Source organism: Colossoma macropomum, unplaced genomic scaffold, assembly GCF_904425465.1.
Source record: "Colossoma macropomum unplaced genomic scaffold, Colossoma_macropomum, whole genome shotgun sequence".
In the NCBI taxonomy this organism is placed as follows: Eukaryota; Metazoa; Chordata; class Actinopteri; order Characiformes; family Serrasalmidae; genus Colossoma; species Colossoma macropomum.
Window position 1 is genome coordinate 33,018,575 of NW_023494793.1, and position 27,244 is coordinate 33,045,818.

Sequence of the window (27,244 nt, forward strand, 5' to 3'; positions counted from 1 at the left end):
CATGTTATATTTATATATTTATACTTATATATGGATCCCTACTTTGGACCAACTAATACAGCTCTTTCTGTCCCAGGTACCAGCTAAAACTTTATGCACGTATGTGCTTGGATCGCCAGTATCTGGCCATAGATGAAATCTCTAAGCAGCTGGATGTGGAGCTGATTTCCCTGTGCATGATGGATGAGGTTCTTCCATACGACCTGCGGGCCTCTTTCTGTAGACTCATGCTACATGCTCACGTGGACCGCGACCCTCAGGAACTCGTAACACCCGTCAAATTTGCTCGGCTCTGGACTGAGATCCCCACCTCCATCACCATCAAAGAGTAAGATCACCTTCTCATTGTTACCTAGCAGTAGTTTTTTACATTTTTGTGACTAACCATGAGTTTTCACATCAGTATGGGTGTTGCAAAGTAGTGTGCATTCCATGTGCTGTAATGTGCATACTCTTATAAGATTAAAATATGTCTAAATCTGAATTTTGTCAGGGGAGGTTCTGTAATGAATTAAGGACCAATCCCATTTCTTCTTTTTACCCCTACCCCTTGTTTTCAAGTGTCACCCTAACCCCTTGGAACTGAGTTACAAGGGGTAGTGGTTAAAATCTTGCCCTACGAAATGGGACAACCCTCAAATTAAAAAAAAGAAAACACTTGCTTCATTAACAGGCTACTAGCGGTGCTCTGTAGGCAACCTGGCCCGTCTTCAGTGATAGCAGAGAAGGAAAAGGTTCAGCAACCTCGCCGCTGGGCTTTAGTTACATTTAGGGCATCATATGCTTTCAAATATTATTTATTATCGCCTGCCGCTAATTCCTCGGTGATATGAAGGTGAAGTCAGCTGTATTAGCTTCTTGTTCGAATTTTCCCGTTCCACCTTAAATGGTGCAGCAGTTACATTCTGGCGCTTCAGGCGTCAGAACTGCTGGGAAAGTTAGGTAGTTAGCTTAGCTAGCTACCGAGACATCAGCATGCTATTAGCGATTTTTATGCTTGTTATGAAGAAAACGACCATAATACATTGACATGACATTAAAACTAAGATAATACAGTGGTTATCGTCATTTTTAACGGAGAAAATGCTCACATTTATGGGTTTCTTTGGTCGCTCGCGCAGCCATCTTACCGGTTTTTTTTTATTCTCATAACACTCCATTTGGAGTGAGTCTCCGAAAAATCTCCGTTTGGAGGGTCATGTAGCCCTAACACTTCGCCCTACTCCACTATCTCAACAAAAATTGGGACACCCTAACCCTAGACGTGAACGCACAAAACAGAGGGCTAAGGGCCAAGTGGTAGGGGCAAAGGGTGAAATGGGATTGGGCCTACGAGTTTTGTAGAGTTTGGTAATGTAGGCGTGTGATTGTACATAATGTAGACATGTGACCTACATTTAAGACTTTTTCTTACAGTTATGATTCTCATATGGACTACTCGAGGGACAACAAGAAGAACAAGTTTGCCAACACCATGGCTTTCATGGAGGATTATCTCAACCTTGTTCTTCATGATGATCTACCATTTGCTGACGAGGAGAAAAATAAACTGACATACGAGGTACAATCGCGATTAAGCTAACCTAACAAAAGTTTTTTAGTACTATAGGCTGTGCATCAAAAAGGCTTTGCACACAATTACTTTAACCCCTTAAGTTCCCAGGCTTATTACGTTGTAATCCTCATTATTATAGTAAGTACATACTATGTAAAACAAAGCAACCCTGCTGAGTTATTCTTAAGGTATTGGAGTAAATATTTAAGACTGGACCCATCTGCTGGGCCATTTAATGGGAAATTCTCAGATTTTTATGCAATTTTTTGGATATTCTTTCATTAGGATGTAAACAGAGTCCTTCAGAGTGATTTGATGTGACATGATGTGTTGTAGAGAAACTTACCAATGCAGATTTCTTTACAGTGGTGATGATAGGAGCCAGGAGTCACAGGGACTACAACACAAATATAGCCATTCTGCTTACTGTCCTAAAAGACCAATGAACTATTTCTGTACAAGCTTCTATATATAATGTTGATCATAGTAAAATAGAGGTCATTTGAAAAATGAAGTTTTCTTTGTGGACTATTTTGCCTCATAGTGTGTAGCTTTCCACCATGACTATTATTTAAAAAAATACATTTTAGATCAAAGTTCATGTCAGAGCTATCAAAAATCAATGTCTCAGACATCAGTCACTGTATCTGTGACCATTTCATGTACTAGCTTTGTAAAATAGCCTAAAGGGACGTTAAATGCTTCGGATGTCTGGTTCCTATCAAAACTCCTGTGACCAGTTCTGACTGTAGTTTCTGTGGAATGTCATATTTCACATCAAACTACACCAGATTACTTTGATCTTACTGAATTGTGCAGAAATCCGGAAAAATTGGTAGAATTCACCCTTTATGGCAGGCATGTCAAACTGTGGACCTTCCAGGGCCAAAGTGCTGCGGAGATTAGTGTTTACCCACATCTAATGCTTTGAGTTCAGTTCATGAAGGCTTTGCTAATTAGCTGATGAGCTGAATCAGGTGTGTTTAATGAGGCAGTGTGCTGAAGTGTGCACTGTTTTGGCCTGCGAAGAATGGATCCTGACACGTGTGCTTCGAGGGGATAAATGAGAAATTGTATCTTCTTTCAGGTGGTGAGTCTGGCCAGGCATCTAATATACTTTGGCTTCTACAGCTTCTTTGAGCTGTTGCGACTCACACGCACTCTTCTTGGTATCATTGACTGCATTCCCAATCCTGCCTTGGTTGCTCCTATGATCCATGATGATGGCAGCAGTGAGTACTGATAAATCACTTAAGCAGTTTAACATAGTAGTTAGAAAAGACTGGAAAGGATAGCTTTTGATCTAACATTTTTCGTATAATTTACGTTATACTTTTGTTACAACATGCTTTGAAGAGAGTGTAAACCAAAGTATGTAACTGGGTTATTATGCCACTCAGCAGAAGAGTAAAGACAGTTTCAGCTGTCATTGAGTGAGTTTACATGCACTCAATAATCCGATCATAATCAGATTTCTGCAGTTATCTGATTATTCAAATGTTTATGTAAACAGCATACTCCGATTTCTTAGATGGTAGTAAGGTCTAGAAATCTGATTAAGAAATCCAATAAAGAGAGCTGGATTTTAGCCCGGGAATCAGATTTCTTTAGTGCAGGTACACTCTTACTCAGATTTCTTTCGAGTTTCTTAGTCTGTGTATGTGTGAAAACAGACCGTGGTACCGGAAATAAGCAAACAGTGTTGCCATGGAATGGCAGCAGCACACTTTTGGAGCGTCACTGAAACCAACTACTTGATGAAATTAAGGATTTAAATATTCTTCATCTTCTGGATGATGTATGTTCATATTTTCAGGTGAAGTGGCGCAATGTTTTAAAAAAAAACGTGGCATGAGGTTTGAGCTTTACGCTACGTTTACGTCACGTCTTCTTCTGTGAGTTTATTGGCTGATTGCAAAGCAGAAATCCGATTATTGCCTGACTCATGTTTCACATTATCTGATTACTCAAGTGCATGTAAACATGTTAATCGGATTACTGACAACATCTGATTTTCTGCAGTTGTCAGATTATTAAGTGCATGTAACCGCACTCATTGACTCCTCTCTGTGGCACAGTAAACGGTCCTTGTCAGAATTGAGCAAAGCCATAGGGCACAGATTGCATGTTACATTTTAGTGCAAATATAAACAATGAAGTTAGTATTGATATAAAGACAAAATACAGATACTTGGCCCTACTTATAAAACACATGAAATGTTGTAGGTGTGTGCATTGGATATATTATGTACATGTATGTGCATTAGTTGCAGCACTTTAAACAACTAATGACAGAGTATATTAGATTACTTATCACAAATTTCATCACTTTTTTCATTTCAGGCAAGAACATAAGGCGCTCCATTCATGGGGTGGGCCAGATGATGTCCACCATGGTTCTGAGCAGAAAGCAGTCCATAATCTCTGGTCCTTGTCGCCCCATCATTGGTTTGGATGGGCAGACTCGCACTAAGGACAGTATTGACAACCACGATATTACAGTCATGGACACCAAACTGAAGATCCTAGAGATTTTACAGGTGTGTAGTTCCACGTTTGTGCAAAGTCAGTGTCTGTTTGATCCAGAACAATAAATCCAGTGGAACTGAAGAGAAAAGTGTCTAGCGCTGTAGCTGTGTACTATTTTCACTGCTTGACCTTTTCTTTTGCAGTTCATCCTGAATGTGCGGCTGGACTATCGGCTTTCATTCTTGCTGTCTGTCTTCAAGAAAGAGTTTGTGGAGGTGTATCCAATGGCAGATGCAGATGCTGTGTCAGCAATGGAAACTGCAGGTAAATGATAACCAAAAGGTAACCAATAATTATTTGTGGAGTTGCAAAATACTAGTACCATACAGAAGTGAGAAACACACAGTATACACTTGGGTGATTGGTTGGAGGGCGAACACTAAATGTTTGCTAGTTGAAATAATTCCACATCAACCAAATCTCATTTATTAATTTCTACTACTTAGTAAGTAAAGTATTGTAGTAGTGTGTTGTTGTAGTTATACAGTAATTGAGGTTTTTCAGAATTGTTGTAATTTAAATGAAATTCTTTTTTTCAACAGCATCCATCAACTTGCAGCACATAGGAGAGCAGGCAGAGGCTATGTTTGGAGTTGGGTAAGTAACAACATTCCTTTCCTCCATGTTCATTACTGATTGGTGGTCATCATGCCAGGTACATTATTTGTCTTGAATGACCATCCTCAATCTTTGTGCTGTTCTTTAGGAAGGGGAACAGTATTTTAGAAGTGGATGATGAGGGAGGGCGAATGTTTCTGCGTGTGCTTATCCATCTCATCATGCATGAGTATCCTCCGCTGGTCTCAGGGGCACTGCAGCTTCTCTTCAAACATTTTAGCCAAAGACAGGAGGTCCTACACACCTTCAAACAGGTTAGACGCATATTCAACAGGTTAAACCACACAATCAGACTGTTCTGTGAACTTATAAACGGTTGCTGTCTTTAGAAAGACTTGTTTTTTTGTTTCTTTATATGATTTGAAAATGCCAGCTACATTGTGTGAACATTTCATGACAAGTGGAATGATAGAAACTGAAGAGCAGACTTTTTAATGACTTTTTAATGATGTAATTTTCCATTTTCCATTTTGGAAGTTTTTCATACAACAGTGACAAAACACAAAGATGCGGTTTGGCTGGAGATCATATGACAGATTCATTATTAGTTAAAAGAACTCTCCTTTCAGGATTTTTTCTTTTTCGCAATGCACATATAGGTCCAGCTCCTAATTTCTGAGCAGGATGTGGACAACTATAAGCTCATAAAGAGTGACCTGGATCACCTGCGCATGATGGTGGAGAAGTCTGAGCTCTGGGTAGATAAGAAAAGCAGCTCAGGAGGAGAAGGAAAGAAAGATAAGGGAGAGGTGGGTTTGTGAAATCATTGCTTTGCTCTTTGTGTAAATTTAACAGAACACATTTATATGGTTTATATGGTTTTTATCTGATTTCCATTTATTAGAAAGAGTTCATTCTGTCAGTATATCTTCTGGACAAGGAAGGAAAACTCAAAGTGTTTAAAATATGTGTTTTCTTCCTAGGCTGCTGCTAATGAACTTCCAGTCTCCCAGAAGGAAAAGCGTGAGAAGAGCAATGAAAACTACCAAAAAGTCAAAGAGGTATGCCATCCAGAACAGTGGTCATTTCTGGTATGAATGGGCAAGTAAAACACAAAAAAACATTAAATTGCCTAATTTTTTTCAAAATTTTTTGTGTCATTTGCAGTTTCTAACAAAACTAACCTTAACTAGCATTAGGTATGAGAGTGACAACAACTAGGTTAACTCAACAAAGCTTACAGTCTGTTTCCCATATGTCAAACTTATATTTGTTTAGCGCAGAGGGAGGCGGGCCTCGTCATCAGGAAGTGGGGTATTATTGTTTGGCTGATTTGCACATTGTGACATGAATTCGTACTCCAGTACTGATTGATGTAATGTGTGCCAATAGCAGAGTTAGACCAGATGGGGCACTGCCTGAGCTGAACCAGCCACATAATTATGTTATTTCAACAGTTTGAAAAGAAGTATGTAAATTTCAACTAGATCAATGTCATTTGCTATTACAAAGCAATAAATATAATTTTTAGTGAAAAGAATCAGCCCTTTAAATATTGCCTTTTAAAAAAACAAAACATCTGTACTTCCATCGTCAGATTTTGGAGCGTTTGAATAGGATGTGCAGCTCTGGGGTGTTTAAGAAGCAGCAGAGGCTTTTGAAGAACATGGGTGCCCATAAAGTCATGCTGGACCTGCTGCAAGTTTCCTATGATCGGGTATGTACAGCTTTGTGAAAAAAAAAATGTGTAGATTACAGTTTCCTAGTTTTTTGGTCCAAACTCTAGTTTTCCTGTATTGTTTGAGCTCTAAACAAAAAGGGTTTGGTGAACTGGCATATATAGGACTAATAATATGATGCATTTATGTCAGCCTGGGCTGCCTGAGAAAGCCAGCAAGAGCTCAGAAATACCACAGGTGAACAGCAGAAATTTATTTTAACGTAAGTGCAGTCTAATCAACTACAACCCAAAGGTTTATTTAAATTGGAACGAGCCTGTCTTTGTAGTGTTGCTCCTCCCGTGGTTGGCTTAACCATAGGTAATCTGGGGGAGGAGCACTTGGGGACAAGACAGCAACTCTGCCTCAAGGCTATCACTGAATGATGAAGAGTTTTGTACAATGCTACAGATAGCTGTCTTAACTTGTAACTTTGCTTCTCTCTTTTGACAGAATGACAAGAAAATGCAGGAGATCATTAAGTTCACCCACCTTTTTCTACAGAAGTTCTGCAATAAGAACCCAGAAAACCAGGCTCTCCTCCACAAACATCTCAACCTCTTCCTTACCCCTGGAGTAAGGGACATCATACGATTTTTGAAATGTTGCATTGCATTGTACACTATATCTACTACATGCATGTGGTACTGGCCTATAAGCTATATTTAAAATTATTGCCAGTGATAAGAAAAGGATTTATTGTTTGTATCTCACTTGTAAGAAAGCAGAGAACTACCATTGAAAGAGCTTATTTTAAACCATCCAGTCAGCTCCACTTTTATTATTTTATTATGATTACGAAATGTAATTGTTGTGCATACGTTTTTGTTTTGTGGAAAGAACAATCTTCCTTTTACATTTTTATCATGTTTTTGACATTGAAAAAGATTCAGAAGTGTGCCAGTATTCAGAAGTGCAATGGTAATGTATTGCATTACTATTGTACTAACATGTAGTGATTTTTAAATGGTTTAGCAAAACACCAATAATAACAGTAGACTCATAAGGTTTAAACTGACATCCACTGCATGTGTCTATTATAGATGACTGGTAATCCTGTGGTGCTTATGCTGACCCTCATGTCTCTCTTTCATTTCTTCTCAGGTCCTAGAGGCAGAAACAGTGCAGCAGATTTTCAGTAACAACTACCTGCTGTGTACTGAGATCAGTGAGACGGTGCTCCAGCACTTTATCCACTGCCTGGCTACTCATGGCCGGCATGTGCAGTACCTTAACTTCCTGTACACCATCATTAAGGCTGAGGGGAAGTATGTGAAGAAATGCCAGGATATGATCATGACTGAGGTATGGGATAGTGACTAAAGTACAGTATGATGGCTATATACAGTTAAAACAAATCATGCATTTTTTCACCATTGTTTTTAGCGGCGCATAATATGAGAAAATTATGATACCACAATGCTTGAAGACATGTTTTTACAATACATGATTCAGATTTATTTTACACTGTGGGCTGATTAATAGTTAATTGTTAGCATGGCAATAGCATGGTTTTTCATTTTTCTTAGGCCTGTTAAGTTGATAGAGCAGTGTCACATTGTACTGTCAAAACAATTAGTATTTTTCTTTTTATTATTGAGTATTTCACAAACTGTGCATTACTACATTCACTTAAAAAGGACCAATGTGAAATTTGGCCTTGTTATCTCTCATCAGTAAGACAGAACCTTATAACATCTACACCATCTGAAAAGTCGGGTCAACTTAACATACATTGTTTGTACTGAATCTCACTGTGGTCAACAAAATACACTTCAAGTTGAGCTTACTTAAAAAACAGTCAGTGTGGTTGCCTCATTATAAGCTGAAATTGCTTAAATTTTTGGTGAAATTTTGCTCCCCCTGTCATGCACGGCACCCAGGCTTTGAGGTGGGGGCTTCCTCCTTTTAGGTTTCTGACTATGACGTCTAAAACTCTAACTAATGATGTCTCGTCTTCTGATAATTGAGCAGTTACACAGTCACAGCACAAAACAATGAAAAGATATTAAACTGTTTAATAACACAGTAAAAAGTATTTTTAAAAATGTAACGTTTTATGCTAGATCATTTATGTATTTGCACTGGTAAGCATGAGGAACTGTATAACCACAGATCACACTGCTCTGAGGTAATTCACTTATTCATTCTTTCTTGTACACAAACATTTAAGCAACTTTGTGGCTTGTGAATGGCCAACTGTCTAATCATCAAGAAATCACGAGTTCAAATTCAGCATTGTGGCAGCAGTACTTCAGCGCAAACTGGCTGAGCTATTCTTAGGTTATAGAAGTGTGTAAAATACAATAAAAGTGTGAAATACAGTACACACAATGCACAAAGCACATTGTAGTATTATTTTCTGTGATAGCAATTTCAGGTCATCATATTCACAACCCCTAATCGTTTTTATTTTTGTAAAACTTGCTCCTTTAAAGTTGAGAAATATACAAAGGCAATGATTGTTAACCTTTAACTTCATCATCTGCTCAATATCACAGTTAACAAATGCAGGCGATGATGTGTTGGTCTTCTACAATGATAAAGCGTCCTTCGCCACAATGCTGGAGCTGATGGCCGAATCTAGAGAAGGCGTGCAGGAGAACAGTCCACTCCGCTACCACATTTCTCTGGTGGAGCTTCTGGCTGCGTGCGCTGAGGGCAAAAACGTCTACACTGAGATCAAATGCACCTCACTGCTGCCCCTAGAGGATGTGGTTAGAGTTGTGACCCATGAGGACTGCATCACAGAGGTGGCTGGATGTTTCAATGTGATATTGTTGTCTCAAAAATATAACTGTTCTTAACTGTTCATTAAGTTGTTTCATTTTGTCAAGCTACATTACATGGTAATTTACTAATAAAATTTACTAGCTAGGCAAAACCATTTTTCTTGGCAAAAGTGTGTGCTTGTTAAAAACAATTTATTAATAAACATAAATACAGTAAACAGTAACAAGAATTTCTTGTTTACAAAAAGGTATTTGAGCTAGTTTGAAGAACAAAGTTTGGTTCCACAATTTTCCTCAAAGTCCCAATCTTTCATGTGTTAAACTAATTTGTTGAATTGAGACATTAATCAAAAGCATCCATATACATAAAATCACTACTTATTGTATTAATGTTATTTGTATTTATTGTAATATTAGTGTTTTTCTAAACACTTACTGCCCAGATAAATAGTTTTTAAAAATAGTTTTCTCAGGTGCCTAAAACCTTTGCACAGTACTGTACATCAGCTATTATTCAAGGTCCAGTATAGCAATTGTCTGGAAATGTTTTAGTCAGTTTTTGATTGCATTAATGTGATTGTGGCAACTTCGAACTGTTGTCCAGTTGTAATCATCTACAGTAATGTCTTGTGTCTCAGGTGAAAACTGCCTATGTGAACTTTGTGAACCACTGCTATGTGGACACAGAGGTGGAGATGAAGGAGATCTATACCAGCAACCACATATGGAACCTGTTTGAGAACTTCATTGTAGACATGGCCAGGGTAAGACAGTCTGCAGTCAGTACTCTCCCAAATGAGTCGTTATATTGGATGAATGCACACATAAATTGTTATTGGACCATATATTTTAGACTTGAGATTGCATCCGCTACAGTTAACTGAATAAGAGAAGCAGCCATAATCTTCACCTTCATGATGAAGCGGGGAAGCTGGCCAGCGTTTTGAGACTTACAGTCTAGCATTGTATTTCATTTCTATAGTATGAGCCTTTAGAGACTGCCGTGCTATTCTATGCTATATGGTTATGTTGAGTAAATATGAAACTGCTATATCTGTAGGTGTGCAACAACCGTGAGAAACGTGTGCAAGACCCTGTGTTGGAAAAGTATGTCCTCAATGTGGTTTTAGACACTATAAATGCTTTCTTCAGTTCGCCTTTCTCTGAAAACAGTACTTCACTTCAGGTAGGCCATCTTACTACACATGCTATATTTTGGTTAAGCAATAATTACAACAAAAATAATTAACTGTTTAATTTCATGTGCCAGGGATGAAGGGCAGTGCCTTCACTTAGAGAACATGGAGTAAACATGTAGAAAGAGTAGACATAAACTAATAGTCTAAAATTGATGGAAGTGGTAGATTTTCTACAGTATACTAAAAATTTTGAGTTGACTTTGCTTTTCTGTTTATTTTTAGTCTCATCACACTATAGTGACTCGGTTGCTGCAGTCAAGCATGCGTCTGCTGGACTGTACCTGGCTTCAGCAGCAGCAGAAGGGACTGGTAGAGAGCTGCATACGGACTCTAGCCATGACTGGTAAAGCAGAGCTTTTTGTTACGTCATTATAAAGACTTATCCACAGCTACATCTTGGGATCACATTTGGGTCACTTTATACATATCATGGATTAAAAAGTAAGAATTTATACTTATTTATACAGTGCAAAAGTCTGGGCACCCCTGGAAAAAAATTACATCTTTTGTTGATTTTCAAAGTGAAAGTGAGAACACATCTTTTACAGAGAACACACTTATGCACACTTTAATGCACAGTTACTGTTTATTTGCTGAATTTAACATATTGTGAAAAAATAAAACGTGGCCTGTGCAAAAAAAAGACATATTTAGAGTGTGTTCCCTGTAGATGATGTGTTAATTTGTTTTGGCTTGACAACAAAATATGTTACTTGACCAGGCTTGTTTAAATTTTTGCATGCGACTGACAAAACCACCTAAACACTCTTAAGTCCTCACTCTCATAACTACATACCTTGCATACCAGTTTTATATAAGTTACTAAATAATCTTAAGTAGTTGCTCAGTAAAAATTTTAAAGATTAGTAACTAGGTAGTAAGTTTACAGTTTAAGGGGTTAAGCTTGAATGCGAATTGTGATTCCCAGCTTTATTTTGTTCCTGTCAATAGCTAAGAGTCGTTCTATCTCCCTACCCATGGAGCTGGAAGCGCACATCAACATGATGCTGAACAATAGTGCATCCAACTCTCTCACTCGCGCTAAACCTGGTTACAAGAACGCCAGCCTCACTGCCCGACCTGCTAGCTCCAGCAGCCCCTGGGACTATAAGAACATCATTGAAAAGCTACAGGTGTGTGTGTTTGAGGTGTTCCTGTGTTTGATGGTGTAGAGCAGTTCTTTGTTTATGAACCTGTTTCTGAAGGATTATAAATGTGAGAAGCAGAAAACTGTTGTTAAGCTTGTATAATGGTATACTGCGTTTAGCCGATCTAGCCAATAATGCTATTGCTAGTTATCCAGTGATACTCTAGAGAACAACTTTGAGTCATTATGATGAAAATTCAAATAAATAATATTTTTGTGGCAATATGCTAAAGGGCTCCTTTTGCCTCTTGTCTGAGGGGAACTTCTTACTCCAAAATCTAATTATCCATTTCCACTTTAAAAAGAAAAAAAAAATCCTCTCAAACCAAATTTACTGCTCTCCACAAGCCTCGATAATCATATATTTTAGTTTATACAAGTTAGTATACATGCATATTGGACTATTTTCAACTGACCACGACAGTTTCTAAGGTAATAAATATGGTAATCAAGGTTAAATTTAAGAGTGAATTGGACCACAGCTATTTAGTAAATGTGTTGAGATTAGATTTGGCCCCATCATTTGATCAGGAGAGAAATTAAGGGGGGGTATATCATCCTGGGGGCTTCTTCCCCCAAGCTACCCTACCTGATTTAGAGTGATTGTGAGCGAAAGAGAAAACATGCCCCTCCCTCAGTCAGGAGAATTCTCTCTGTCCATGCAAGAGCTTGCCTGCCACTGGCCAATTGAAAAGTTACCACATGTTAGAAGCAGCCCCCTACATGAAACATTACCACCAGCTGGTATCACATGGTCCCTGGGATAACACCTGTCCATTTAAGGCAGGAGTAAAGAAGCTTCCTCCAAGGCAGGACGAGAACCTTACACTGTAATTCACAGACGAGCTTTTAGCCTACACTGCTTTGTGATGTTCTGAAAAGATATATATATTTTTACCCCCTTAACTGTAAAGGCCTGTGTGTGTGTCCACACTTCACTTCCGTGCTCTTCTAACTACATACAGTACTGTGCAGAAGTCAAAGACCATCTTCCATTTATTTAATTTCTAGTCAAGACAGTCAATAACTTATGATTTTTTCTGGAGACATGCCAAAATTAGATATGAGATAATCCACTTGCATAAGGAAGGGTGAAAAAAAATAAAAAATGATTTAAAAGAAAAAGATAAAACCGGTGTACAAAAAATTACTAAAAGTTCCAGAGAAAATGGGACTTCTAACAGCTGTGCAAGCCTGATAGTGCACCAAAACTGTCACCATCAGATAAACAGCACTTACAGCTTTCATCTTTGAGAGAGAGGAGAAAATCAAGCTCCACTTTTGCTTCAGATGGTGTTCTGGTGTTCTCAGAACAATGGACAGACCTCAGAATCATTGAATGTGTTTGGGGTTGCTTGGACTGTGAGAAGCAGAAAATGCAGCCCACTCCTAAGACTGAACTTTGGAGGTGTGGAAAAATATCCCTGCAGATTTTGAAAAACTAAAAGCAAGTCTGCTGAAAAGAATAAAGGCAAAGTGTTGACCCTACTAAATACTGAAATACTTGTTATATTGTTTAGTTGTTGAGGCTTTTTTAGTTGTTGAGGTCATTTTCTTTTAAATATGTTTTAGTTCATGGCCGATTTGACTAAAAATGAAGTAAAAAAGCGTGGTGTAGACTTCGGCACAGTGCTCTAACTAACATATTAGTTTTATAGTAATTGCTAAATCATTTAAATTGATTACTGAAAAAAAGTTTTAGGATTAATAAGTGAGTAATGAGTCTGCAGTTTAAGGGATCAGACAGTTTGAATGTGATTGTGTTCTAACAGGATATCATTAACACTCTGGAAGAGCGACTGAAGCCATTGGTTAATGCAGAGTTGTCAGTGTTGGTTGATGTTCTCCATCAGCCTGAGCTGCTGTTTCTGGAGGGCACTGATGCTCGCATGCGCTGTGAGTCTGGAGGCTTCATCTCTAAGTGAGTTATCTGCTCATCAAAATACTGCTGCTTATAGCATTTAATTACTTCAGGTTACTGTAAATTTATATACAGTACTATACTGTTTTTTTCTACAGTAAGTGTTTTTTGTCAGTAAAACATTATATAACACTATATAAATTAGAATAAATACAAATGGACATGAATACTGTAAAAAAAATAAGATTTTTCAGAAGTTTTATTAAAACAAAATCCTGGATATCTTGATTACAAGAGATAGGAAAAACACAAGTTTGCTTCATAATTTCTTAGTGTCATGGATTTGTTTAATTCCACCTGATTTAATTTAATAATAGACTGTGAAGCTAAATTAGGGACTTGATGCCACCTTTAAATACTGAGCTTCCTCAAGGAGAGGTTTGGAAATGGTTAAGGTAACACACTGATTGATGTTTATCCATGTATTTGTTATTCTAAATGTATTTATTATTATGTATTTATTCTAATATGTCTTTTAACAATGAAACACTTATTGCAAAGATAAAAAGAAGATTTAATGACAAAAACATTAATTTCATATAATAGTAATTATGCAATTTATGCCCACATAAATTAGGGCTGTGTTTGCAACCCTAGCACTGAAACCTATGTACTCTGCAGGAACTTAAATAATATTCTGTGCCAGATACTGTGTGCTGGATTTGTGGCAAAATGGACTTGCATTATTTCCGCAAATGAGTATACTCCATTTCTGCATATGAGTACATTCACTTATGCTCTATATCCTCCAGACTGATTCAGCACACCAAGGCTCTGATGAACTCTGAGGAGAAGCTGTGCATCAAGGTCCTCAGAACTCTGCAGGAGATGCTGATCCGCACTCTGGACTTTGATGAGAGGGTTAGATATTCATGGCGTATATGTGCATGCCTTTCTCTGTTTTTCTTTTTCGTTCATCCACTAATGAGAGTATGTGCTTCTTTTTAAAGGGGATTTCCTTGAGAAAGGTACTGCTGCAGAACTACCTCTTCAACAACAAAAAGGACAAAAATCTAGCTGAACTCGGAGCAGGAGGTTTGTTACAGTAAAAATAATGTAAAAATGACAAGTGAGTACTATACAATAGAGAGAGCGACATTTTGGAATATACAATACTGTGCAAAAGTCAGATCACCCTTAATTCATTGAATTTCCAGTCACAACTGCCATTAAGTACAATTTATACCTTTTCAGGAGATTCGATATAAGATAATTCACTACATTAAAAGAAGAGGAAAGTCAAAGTAAAAAAACAGGAGTTTCCAAAACTGGGGTTTTATAGGCCTTTTAACAACCACAACTGCAAGGACACCAAAACTGTCACAACTGTGGATACACTAAATACTATAAATATATAAGAAAAATCATTTACATTTAGCTGTTGAGACTTCTGTGTAATTGTCTGTTAAGTATATGTTTTCTGTTTTTTCCTAAGGCTGAAAAATGAATAAATTATGGATAACTGAAAAATGAATAACTTACAACTAATGACAATTTTGACTGGAAATTAAAGTCTCTGAATTTTGCACAGTACTGCATTCATGCTAGATCCATACCTGCAGTTATTTTATTAGTCTGACAATTTCATATTACAGTTTGGTGTTGAGTTCCTGAGGGTGATGTGTGGATGTGTGTGTGTGTAGGTGGAGAGGCAGAGAAAGACTGGGCTGCTGTGGCTGCAGTGCAGTGTCGTCTGGACAGAGAGGGCGGCACAAAGCTGTTCACAGACCTCGTCATGAGCACTAAAAATGATAAAATCTTCCAAGAGAGTATCCAGCTAGCCATCTGTCTGCTAGAAGGAGGCAACACAGAGATACAGGTGCAGATACTGTAATTTCACAGTCACGGACACTGGCTTTTTTGTAGTTTAGAAGATGTTTTTATTCAACAGCACTACACTGAAAAAAAATTGCCATTATGAATTTACATGATTAAAATATGGTAAGTGGTTGCACATAAATAAATGTTACACCAACACAATTCTTGCCAAAAAAGCAAACATGAAGATAGCGATTGTGGTGTTGAAGCACCACTTGACGCATTTCAACTGTAAACCATTTTCAGTGTGTGTGATAGAAAGATTTTGAGAGCAGTTAATATTCTTTTCCTCTTTCTTTTAACTTTAGAACTCATTCTACAAACTGATGATGGGAGACAACAAGTCTGAGAAGTTCTTTAAAGTCTTGAATGATCGTATAAAAAATGCTCAATTGGACATCAAAGCCACCATTTCAGTTAATGTGGGTGAAATGAGCAACAAGGCCAAAGATGAAACAATGGATCCAGGTAAAAAACAAAAAAATAACAAAAAACCCCACAAACAAAATAAATATGGATTTAACAACTGAACCTCAATGTTCAATTATTAAATTCAGTTCTTTATTGTTTCATATTTGTTATTATCCTCACATACTATTCAGTAACCACTATACATTATGCAATAACTAATATGGAACTAAATATATTTGGGGTAGTGTAATATAAGTAGTTAGAAGAGTGGAGAATTAAGTAACCCACTGAGGTTAAGACACAGGAAGACTACAGTACAAATTTGCCATCATGCAGTTGAATGAATTACATGTATCGTGCTGTACAGTATGTCAGAATAAATATATGAATTCTTTTAGCAGCATCCCAGTCATTGGCATTTCATTCAGGCACAGTGGCTCAGTTTGGGCATCATCCCCCCATTGCCCATGCCCACAGCCTGGTTCCAGCTCACCAAACAGAGCAACAGGAGGTGGAGACAGAGATGGGCCCCTCAGTGGTCATCATGAAGCCCATTCTGCGCTTCCTCCAGCTGCTCTGTGAGAACCACAACCAGGACCTGCAGGTCAGCATATCTCCACTGCTTATGTGTACATCTGATCTGTCTGATCTTAAGCTGGATGACTGTTCTAGCTATAACTTCCAAAATCGGAATTGAGTGATACTGTACACTGTACATTTGGGTACATCTACTTTTTTAAAAACATTTTTGATAATTGAGTTTCTGTTCTTTGTCGTTTTGCAATAACTCAGTTTGTTTAATCCAGAGCTGTTTAGATTTGCCCTTTATTCACAAAAACTACAAAACCAAAGGAATATCAGAGAAAAGCATTACCTTAGAAATAATGACAAACCCACCTCGTTTTATCCCCTTATAATGGTGGCAGCACTCATCAGCATTCAGACCTCTTTTAAGGCAAAAGACACTTGATATGTGAAAAGTAAACTCTTAAATCATCTTAAATCAAGGTAAAAACTATTCTTCAAAAAACTGTTCTTAACACAAAAGAAGACAGTTCAACAGCTGTGAAGCTGAGTAGTGCAAAAAAACCTCAGATTTCTTTGTAGTAAATAGCTGCTTTGTGTTAACAAAACCTTTCAGGCCATTTGAGTGATTTTTTTTTATTTCTGCATGATTCAGTTGTTGAGATGTAAAGAATGCTGTTCAGTGTGGTTTGATGTAAAACATATCACTGTAGAGAAACTTACTGTTTTAGAATGGTGATTATAACTACCGGGTCATGATGACTGCTACTATTACAAACCCTCAGTGAACCTATATGTGTCCTCTGAGTTTTATATGTAATCTTGATAATGGTGAAATAGTGGTAAAACTGAAAGATATGTTTTCTTTGGGGACCTTTTTGCCTTAGAACAACTTGCATGTACTGGTCTGCAAGAATGGATTTTAAAAATGTATGTTTTTGGCTAAAACCTTCCATAAACTATTGTAAAGCAGCATTTTAGATATCATGCAGCATATTCATAACCATGTTATGTAACGTGAGGTAACTTTTAGAGGCAGTAAACTCTTCACACTGGTTCCTTTCACCACCACTGTAAACCATTCTGACTTGGTGAGTTCCTCTAGAAGTGGTCAAACTACTGAGAGCAACAAACCACCTTGAATGACTCTATTTATGATTTGTTATGCAATGATTTGACAGGCAGTTTATAACCAAGAATTTATATTAATATTGTCATCACATCACAAATCGGAATATCCCTAACATTTACTTTTCCTCAGAACTTCCTTCGCTGTCAGAATAACAAAACAAACTATAACCTGGTTTGTGAGACACTACAGTTCCTGGACATCATGTGTGGCAGCACCACAGGAGGCCTGGGCCTGCTGGGCCTCTACATTAATGAACACAATGTGGGTCTTATCACCCAAACTCTGGAAACGCTCACAGAGTACTGCCAGGGACCATGCCAGGAGAACCAGGTCAGATAATCAATCACAGAATACCACTAGGTTGCCTGGGTGTTCTGAAAAAGTTTAATTAAACTGTATGAATGGGTTCAAACACAAATTTTGCCTTATAAACACCTTGTGCATGCTGAGTTTTCTCTTCTGTGTTCTGTCTCTCTAAAGACATGCATTGTCACTCATGAGTGCAACGGCATTGACATCATCACTGCACTGATTCTGAATGACATCAGCCCTCTGTGTCGCTACCGTATGGAGATGGTCCTGAAGCTGAAGGTGAGGAACAGGCTATTATTTCACTTTGACACCACATTACATAATAAGAGGGACATGCAAGAGGAAACAATAAACAGTTGTCATTTCTGCTGCTTTGATCTATCATCACTAAACTAAGTGGGTAACAATACACTGACACCACCAACAATACACTGACACCACCATACCTTCATGTCATGGCAGATGTCATATGCTGTCATGGGTTGTCATGAAAGATTTTATTCAGTGATACAACAGTGTCACGTTACCATGACTGTTAATTGTCATGACTGATGCCATAATGTTTGATGGCATGACAGCATATGTCATATGCTAATAATGCACTCTAATCTAGCCATCATGACATTAAATATTATGACATCTCTCATGACAGTCATGACACTGTTATATTACTGAACACAGTCTGTCATGACAACTCATGACATCATGTGACATCTGCCATGACATGTTTATGGCATGGTTATATTAATGTTATTTAGCAGGGAATTTAAAGTGTTACCACTAAGTGCTATGAAATGTGTGGAGGACAAGAATATTGCCAAACGTTGTGAAAACTTGACCCATTTAAATCAGATCAAAGCACTAACTGTCAATCACACAAGGGCATGTTCTCTCACTGCATGTTGGCTCATTCATATCATCGATGTTGTGCAAAAACCTAGCGTCTCCATTTTTGTACATTATTGCATCTTTGCACAGTTTCAAAACTCCAGTTACCCTTTGCGTTGTGGCAATTTCATGATGAATGGGCCAATAAAAATTGTCCAGAATCACTTGGGAAAAAAATTATTACAACTTCCATTGCAAGTTAAAACTCTGTAATGATTGTTGTTATACTGTGTAATGTAGTGCTGTGTATCATGTACTTCACAAGGGGAAAGAGAACATCAAAAAAATTTAAATCAGAGCTTTGACAGTGCTCTCAATCAAGTTTCCGAATGTTTTGTGTGTAAGGATGTTATGTTAATGGCATGTATGTTGATAACATCATGTTTATATGCAGGACAATGCTTCTAAGCTCTTACTCGGCTTGATGGAGAGTCGCCACGACAGCGAGAATGCAGAGAGGATTCTGTTTAACCTTCGACCTCGAGAACTGGTCAGTCCATCGTCTGTCATTGCACTGTGATTGAGAGACATGTAGTTTAAAATACAAATTGCAGCTCACTATTTTGTGTGTCCACTAGGTTGAGGTTATAAAGAAGGCTTACGTGCAGGAGAGTGAGCATGAGGGGGCAGAGGTGTCACCCAGAGAGGTCGGACACAACATCTACATCCTGGCACTACAGGTACAGCATTAACCTGTCATGAACCTCTAAATGTTTGGCCAAAAATCAAACATACGTTATAAGTAAGTTATTCACTTACATTAAATCAGCCAAGACAATGTATGACATACTGATACCTAAACAAAGGACAAAGGTATGTTGCATAGATGAAAAGCCATGAAATTTGTTGGCCGTTTTTATGGACAACAATATGTCAGACAGTGTCAGTGTCAGTGCTAGAGAAGGTTAAACTTCTGTGTTCACAATTTTTACAGCTGGCACGGCACAATAAGATTCTCAGTCACCTCCTAAAACCACCAAAAAGAGCTAAAGAAGAGGGACAAGAGGGCATCTCTTCTATGGTAAGGGGTTCCGACAAATTTCTCATGATTATTTCAGGTTTGCCAGGTTTTTCTGTGGTGATGCTGCTGAGTACACATCCTTTTCTTTGTCTGGGTGGTATTGATGAGTACACATCTTTTTCTTTTATTGCAGCTTAATCTGAACAACAAGCAGTTCTCCCAGATGCTAAAATCCACAGCTCCAGCTGAGATTCAAGAGGAAGACCCTCTGGACTTCTACGACCATCATACCGCTCAGATCGAAGTTAGCCTTTTAAAAAAATTCACTTTCATTATTTTCTTCAGCATTGCTCTGAGTAATACTCAATTTTCTAAACACCCTAAAACCATGCTTGAGTACTTCTGATTGCCCATTTTAGTGTACTACAGAACACCTCAGGTACTACCTACCTCAATAGCATAATAAGTGCTAATTTTAGTATATTTAAAACATTTCTCACATTTATGATATCCTTGTGTTTATGATATAAATGAGTTTAGGGTAATAGACATGAGTTTAGAGTAATAGAAATGAGTTTAGAGTAATAGACATGAGTTTAGAGTAATAGACATGAGTTCAGAGTAATAGAAATGAGTTTTGAGTAATAGAAATCCATTGTTACATTATCAGATTGTTCGTGAAGACCGTAGCATGGAGCAAATTATATTCCCTGTCCACCCCATCTGTGAGTTCCTGACGGAGGAGTCTAAGTTCCGTGTCTTCAACACCACGGAGCAGGATGAGCAAGGAAGCAAGGTCACACATTTCTTCGAGCAGACTTCCTTTCTGCACAATGAGATGGAGTGGCAGAAAAAGCTACGCAGTACGTGCTCAGCCAGAGCTTACTGAAGCAGCCATAAATTTGTAGAAAACCAGTGATGAAACTGAAATATGGTTACAAGAAGTAATATTACATTTTTCAGATCATATTAAGTCATCTGAAGAGGTTGTAAAATTACCTAAGTTAGGATACTTAATACTGTCATGTTGTTGTTTAGTAGCCATAGGACCAAAGTGGTTTAGTTAGCAATTTTATCAACTTGATAATGCATTCGGCAGCACAAATTGCAGAGTAAGCCCCAGTGAACTATACTCTTAATAGAGACTGTCCATTTGGATTCATATTTGCAATCTGGGATCTAATAAATAAATTTCTAGGTTTATTTTGTGCCTGTAACGAAGTGAGTGCTCACCAGTATGTGCGTCTCTCAGGTATGCCAGTGCTTTACTGGTTCTCTCGGAGAATGACACTGTGGGGCACCATCTCTTTCAACCTGGCTGTTTTCATCAACCTCATCATCGCCTTCTTCTACCCATATGATTCTGGACATAGTATGTAATTTTAATACTTTGTATTATGAAAATAAGATCAAATGTAAATCAAATGTAATTTTATAGACCAAAACTGATTTATGAACATCAAATAATGTAATATTTCAAATATTGTATGATTTTGTTTAACTCCTTAAATCCCAGGCTTATTACGCATTAAGACATGCTGTTTAGTAATGACAGGGACTACAGTGTTATAGAAGGTGTGATAAAACTTAAAAATTTAAATGTAGACCTTTTAGTGTCAGAAACAGTTTTTGTCATAATTCAAAAGTTGGTAAAAAAAAAAAAAACATTAATTCTGATATTACAGTACCAACAGTGAAAGCAGTATTTTTGTGTTTGTCAAAGCTAGTGCTTAACAGGCTTAACCACTTAACAGTCTGCTGTTGCTCCTCCCAGGTGCCATTGACTCTTCACTGTTGTTAATGCTGTTCTGGTGCTTTGCTGGACTGTCGATTTTGGGTCTGTTCTTTCAGCGCTATGGACTCCAGCCCCTCACCCTCGCCATCATCCTTCGCTTCATCTACCACTTTGGCATCGGTCCCACTCTTATTCTGCTCGGAACTCTCAACGTAAGTCTAGACCACTAACAAAGTTCATGAAAAGTCAGGTATTCACATTGCTTTGGAGCAATACAAGGTGTGGGAAAGATTTCATGAAGAAAAGTTTATCAAAGACCAGCTGGAGAAGTAGCTGAAAAAGAGCATCATAAACCACCAACTACATTAAGTATGAAAAGGAAAAATGCCACAAGACTTTGTCTAAACTTATAAAGTGTTGTATAGTTTGGCTTTCGATGAACACCTAACCTAACAGTACCCTTTTGATTTTTTATACATATTATTACATCAACCTAGATACTTTTATTCAAAAGCCTTGGTCTAATATGCTCAAAAAATACTACATAAATTACAAGACACTCATGTCTTTACTGTTGCGAGCTTATGTTGCTGCAGTGTTTGTGAAAGTGCACAAATAATCACCAAAAAACAGTATTTTTCAAAAATGCATGCTTATAAAGTAAGATGCAAAAATCTCCCATATGCTTTCACATGGCATAAACCTGTGTACAGTATCAGACTGGAAATGATCTTGTACGCCTAACAAAGAGCAGTTCAGCAACATCACATCCTGGGTTTGTTTTATGTATTATGAATGAGTGTTTTTACATATATTTACATAAAGGTTTCAGTTTAAAATTTGTATTTGCCTGTTGGCTGTGTAATAGTTTGTAATAGCAGTGTTGTTGTCTAATTCTATAGCTAATGGAAATTCATGTGAGGTAATCTTAACTTATAAGTATGCATATCACAAAATAGCACCAAAGTATATATTAAAAAGTGGTTTCATTTGAGAAAACACATTGGAATGTTCTTTTTAATGATGTGTACTTTCATTATGCTATGGTTCTCTGTCCCTAACACAGCTGATCAATAAGATTGTGTTCGTGGTGAGCTTTGTGGGTAATAATGGCACGTTTATCATGGGTTACAAAGCCATGGTGATGGATATGGAGTTTCTCTACCATCTGGCCTATGTGTTCACCAGCACACTGGGGCTGTGTGTCAACGAGCTCTTCTACAGCATACTGGTGAGTGTCTACTGTCTTTCTACAGTTTTTCATTGTGGTTTATGTGTAGTTCATTGGCCATTCTCTTTGTGCTGACCTTGCATATCTACTATAAAGGAATTTCTTACATCACAGTAGTTCTTATAGGTGCTACTAGTGATTATTGTTGTAGTTTGTGAAATAAACAACACATTTTTATTCTGTGCAGTAACTTCCTTAATCTGCTTTTTTGTAGGGATAGATAGATAGATAGATAGATAGATAGATAGACACGATAAGATAGAAAGCAAGAAAGAAAGCAAGCAAGAAAGAAAGAATGATAGAACAAAAGAAAAAAGGAAGAAAGAAAGAACCCTAATTCGAAAAATGTTGGGACAGCATGTGAATGCTAACAAAAAAGAAGAAAGAAAAAAGGAAGCTGTGATGAGTAAATTATGTCTGACTAGTATTAATAATTAATATTAATAATTAGTATATTAATTAGTATATTAGTTAATTAATATTATTAATATAATTAATGTTAATAATTAGTATATTAATAATTATTTGAAGACTTAAGACTTGTAGCATTTTCTGTTATATTCTGTTTTATGTGTAAGTCTTCTGCTGTGCAACTGTACGGGGCCTTTTTGTCATATTTTAAACTTCATAATGCAGCAGACATTTTCAGTGGGACGCAGTCCATTTCAGATAAGCTCTAGCCCAGAGAAGTTGGCAGCTTTCTGGACACTGTTGACATTTGGATTCCATAACACGAGTGTAATATAGTGAGGAACGGAGTTTATTGACAACTCTTTGTCAGTGTATTCCAGATCTCCTGTGACAATATCCGTCATAGAGAGATGCCAGTTTTTAGTGCAGTGCTGTCTGAGGGATTAAAGGTTACAGGCATTTAGTTGTGGTTTTCGGCATTGTTCTGTATGCACCGAGATTTCTCCACATTTCCTGCATCTTTTAACGACATTATGCACTGTAAAGTGTTATATACCTAAAATCCTTGGACTGTTGGATTTTTTGCTGATACATTTTTGGCCAAGTGCCAAACCTCGACCCATCCTTGCTTATAAAGGACTAGGCTTTTCCTAGATGCTCTTTTATAGCCAAGCCTGATTACGTCACCTGTTTAAGATGGTTTTTGAACATTTCACAACATTCCTAAATACAGGTCAAAGTAGATTTATAAATCACTGCTTTCTGTTTTTATTTGCATTTTAATCATTGTCCTGATTTATGTGGAATTGGGTTTATAGATAGATAGCTTTTATTTTATTTAGTTTACTTACTATTATTATTTCAATGCCATTGGACTGTTTATGTCAAACTTGCCTATCACATTTATTATCCCTTCACAGCTATTTGACTTGATCTATCGAGAGGAAACGCTTTTCAACGTTATCAAGAGTGTGACACGCAACGGGCGCTCCATCCTCCTCACTGCTGTGTTGGCCATTATCCTGGTCTATCTGTTCTCCATTGTGGGCTTCCTCTATCTCAGGGATGACTTCATCATGGAGGTGGACTATCTATCTAGTAGCAACACAGGTGAGGTTGTGGGTCAGTTTTGGCAATTGGAATAGGAAAAGCAAAGAATCTGTACAAAAAATGGACTGGACTTTAACATTCACTGTCCTACAACAGGTCCAGACTACTATCCCTTATTCCCCTGATTTTAGTAATAATAATTTGTTTGGTTTGTATTGTTTTTCATGTAGTTACAAATGATAAGCCTGTAGAAACTGGTAAAGTTATGAACAAATGATAAGGTGAAACTGATTAACTAGAATAGCAGTGTGATGGTCTTTGACTGACTAGTAATATGTGCTCCATTTAGCTTCTGAAAGTACTGTTGGCAGCTGCAGTGCAGATAGAACGGACTGCACAGAAGAGACTGGACTTCTAGCACCACCACAGGGTTAGTCTTTTACTTGTTGTCACTTAATCAAGCATTCATCTGATCATATGAGGTAAAATAATACATTGAAAAGTGACTTTAAAGGGGCATTCTGGCCGACACTGTAGTTTAATGGTGATGTTATGTTATTTGTCAAGTTATGTAGTATTGTGTTGCACACTATTGTATTCCTTCGCTTTAACAGTTTGAAAGAATTTACAATTAAAAAATAATGAAATAACTTAAAATAACTTGTTGTCGTCCTTATCTGACGTGTCATTTCTGCCATTTTAGTAATCCACTCTCTCCATTGTAATAATGATTTGAAAGCAGTTACTACAGTTAGACGGCCACAGTGAGAAATTCAGCTTTCTAGCAGTGAATGTAACCACATGCCTTCGCCAGCCAAAAAAAGAAAAATCAAATCAGCCCCCCAAAAGAAATGTATTGTTTCTGAAAGCTCCTCCCACCGGTAAGACATATTATCAGAAGGAGGTTTTCTTAGGGTTTAAAACAGAAAATCTCACTCTAGATACTATGTCAACTCAGCTGTAGGATGTAAGTATGTTTATAGAAGAAGTAGCAACATTTTACATTTTTAATTTTGGCTGGAGTGTCCCTTTAGTGTAGCGTTTGTAAAAGGCTTGTAACTGGGCTTTCTGATTTCAGAAGAGGAAGATAATACAGAGCGTGCGTGCGACACTCTGCTAATGTGTATTGTCACTGTGCTGAACCATGGGCTACGAAATGGAGGAGGAGTAGGAGACGTCCTTCGCCGACCCTCGAAAAATGTAAGAAGTCATGCACAAAAAGCAGAAGGCATCTTCAGTTACACATCACTCCCCTCATATCAAAACCTCGCAACTTTTTTTTTTGCTTTTAGTTTTATACCATTTGAAAATGCCAGCTGCGCTTAACATTATGTGAACATTTTGAGACGAATGGACCAATAAAAATTCTTCTTTTTCTTTTAGTCTTGTACAGTCTATAAAATAGATACAGTCTGTGCAAAAGTTTGAGCACCCCTTTCTAATACAAAACAAGTACACATCCTCTACAGGGAACACACTTCTGCTCATTTTAATGGACAATTAGTGTTTATACGCCGAATTTAACATATTGGAAAAATATGTATAAAAGTATAAAATGTGGCCTGCGCAGAAGTTTTACAGTTTATTTTTTGGCACATTTTATATGATCATTTATATCATCATCATCTTAAATTGAAGGAGGAAGTTGTGGGTCACAGGGTGTTCTGGGACTCTCTGCTTTCCCTACTGCTACTGCAACCCACATATTTTTAAAGTTTGTTCGAAGATTTGCAGACAAATACAGTATTTAAGTTTGTTCCCTGTGGATGATATTCTAACTATTTTCCCTTAAAAAATCAACAAAACATGTAATTTGAGCAGGGGTGGTTCAAAGCTTTGCATACAACTGTATGTGAAGAACCTCAAAAACACAGTGTGAAAGAGTGTTAGTATTATTAGTAATAACCTGTACAAAAAATGCCTGACTGTGTCTGAGAAGATTATCCAAGCTTACAAAACCCTCTTTGCCTTATAGGAGACTCTGTTTCCTGCACGAGTGGTGTACGATCTTCTCTTCTACTTCATCGTCATCATCATTGTACTGAACTTGATCTTCGGTGTGATCATTGACACCTTTGCTGACCTGCGTAGTGAGAAACAGAAGAAAGAGGAGATCCTAAAGACCACCTGCTTCATCTGTGGTAAGAACTGCTAAAGCCTGTTACCATCATGTCTTTTTTTGGCAGGGATCAACACAACTGTTGTCAACTATTCCAAAAGTGCCTTCCTTTCAGGACCGCAGGAAGTGGGGGTGCTGGGGGGTGTAGTATTGTAATAGTACAATTCTGAACTTTAGAATAATTTGAGTGTAGTATAGAGTCATGTGTGCTTGTTTTAGAGTGGAGTTCGTTTTTTCATGTTTTAAAAAATCTGCAGTTGTCATGCACTGTTTAAGTGAACGCTGTATTTTCATTACAGTGAGCCAAAAACAGCTGGTGTTGCTCTAATACACGCAGACTGAGTTCATAGAGAAAAAAGTCTGTATAGAGATAGAAGCCTGTTCTGAAGCCCAAGCTGGCCTAATATTGTCTTTTAAACTTTAAAAAGTAATCTAACGCAATAATAAAGCTTTTATCAACCGTTATTCTCTCGTTCTGTGTGTGTTTCAGTGTTAAATCTTTGAAAATTCGTCCAGATCTAGAGAGCAGAGTGCTGTAATGCGTCAGTGGTTTGATGTGTCAGTTATATGTTTAAATCGTCCTCTCTTGCCTCGATATAGCACTGTATGACGCAGTCAGTTTCATAGAAATTATAAAAGAAAATTATATTGCGTGATGTCACACTGCTTAAAATTTCACCCTCAACCTAAAACACCTTCCCACGTCTGTACTTGCATTATATTAACTTGAATGATATTCCTACTAAAGTGGAAAAACTACTTCATAATGATTACTGTAGAAAACAAAGTGCTTCTAGAATTTTTTACTGTTGTGTGTCTTTTCTTCTTCTGAAAGGTCTTGAGCGGGACAAGTTTGACAACAAGACAGTGTCTTTTGAAGAGCATATTAAGTTGGAGCACAATATCTGGAACTACCTTTACTTCATTGTGCTGCTGCAAGAGAAGAACAAAACAGACTACACTGGTCCAGAGAGCTATGTGTCTCATATGATAAAAGTGAGCAGTTTGATGTTTCTTTACTGAATGTTGGTGTGTCCTGAATGAGACGTTTGATATACTAAATCTGGAACAAAACAATGAAGGCTTGATTTAGGCCGATATTTGGATGATAATTTAAATACTTGAGTAGTGCTTTACAAAAGCCAAATATAAAAACAATTAGCACTGAAGTACAGAATGAGTGTTAAATAGTTGTACTGCCTTTAATAATGTCATTTCCTGTCTCTAGAACAAGAACCTGGATTGGTTTCCACGCATGCAGGCCATGTCTCTGGTGGTGACTGAGGGGGATG

The 27,244-nt window shown here is 37.5% G+C and overlaps 1 protein-coding gene across 1 annotated transcript in view; it reads left to right on the top strand.

The window, feature by feature from the left end:
* itpr3 (inositol 1,4,5-trisphosphate receptor, type 3) overlaps nt 1–27,244 on the top strand; it is a 45,667-nt gene that overhangs the window by 16,443 nt on the left and 1,980 nt on the right. The window contains 39 exon segments of the mRNA XM_036579252.1: nt 77–328; nt 1,417–1,561; nt 2,643–2,787; nt 3,899–4,095; nt 4,228–4,348; nt 4,627–4,681; nt 4,791–4,956; nt 5,302–5,451; nt 5,626–5,703; nt 6,240–6,359; nt 6,814–6,936; nt 7,465–7,665; nt 8,862–9,113; nt 9,731–9,856; nt 10,153–10,278; nt 10,514–10,634; nt 11,243–11,424; nt 13,211–13,359; nt 14,112–14,220; nt 14,310–14,394; nt 15,003–15,178; nt 15,486–15,645; nt 15,987–16,192; nt 17,375–17,575; nt 17,726–17,836; nt 18,840–18,935; nt 19,024–19,125; nt 19,380–19,466; nt 19,600–19,710; nt 20,077–20,269; nt 20,659–20,778; nt 21,181–21,353; nt 22,208–22,372; nt 23,704–23,893; nt 24,183–24,263; nt 24,912–25,033; nt 25,809–25,974; nt 26,788–26,948; nt 27,181–27,243. Coding sequence (XP_036435145.1) covers nt 77–328; nt 1,417–1,561; nt 2,643–2,787; nt 3,899–4,095; nt 4,228–4,348; nt 4,627–4,681; nt 4,791–4,956; nt 5,302–5,451; nt 5,626–5,703; nt 6,240–6,359; nt 6,814–6,936; nt 7,465–7,665; nt 8,862–9,113; nt 9,731–9,856; nt 10,153–10,278; nt 10,514–10,634; nt 11,243–11,424; nt 13,211–13,359; nt 14,112–14,220; nt 14,310–14,394; nt 15,003–15,178; nt 15,486–15,645; nt 15,987–16,192; nt 17,375–17,575; nt 17,726–17,836; nt 18,840–18,935; nt 19,024–19,125; nt 19,380–19,466; nt 19,600–19,710; nt 20,077–20,269; nt 20,659–20,778; nt 21,181–21,353; nt 22,208–22,372; nt 23,704–23,893; nt 24,183–24,263; nt 24,912–25,033; nt 25,809–25,974; nt 26,788–26,948; nt 27,181–27,243 — 5,587 coding nt within the window.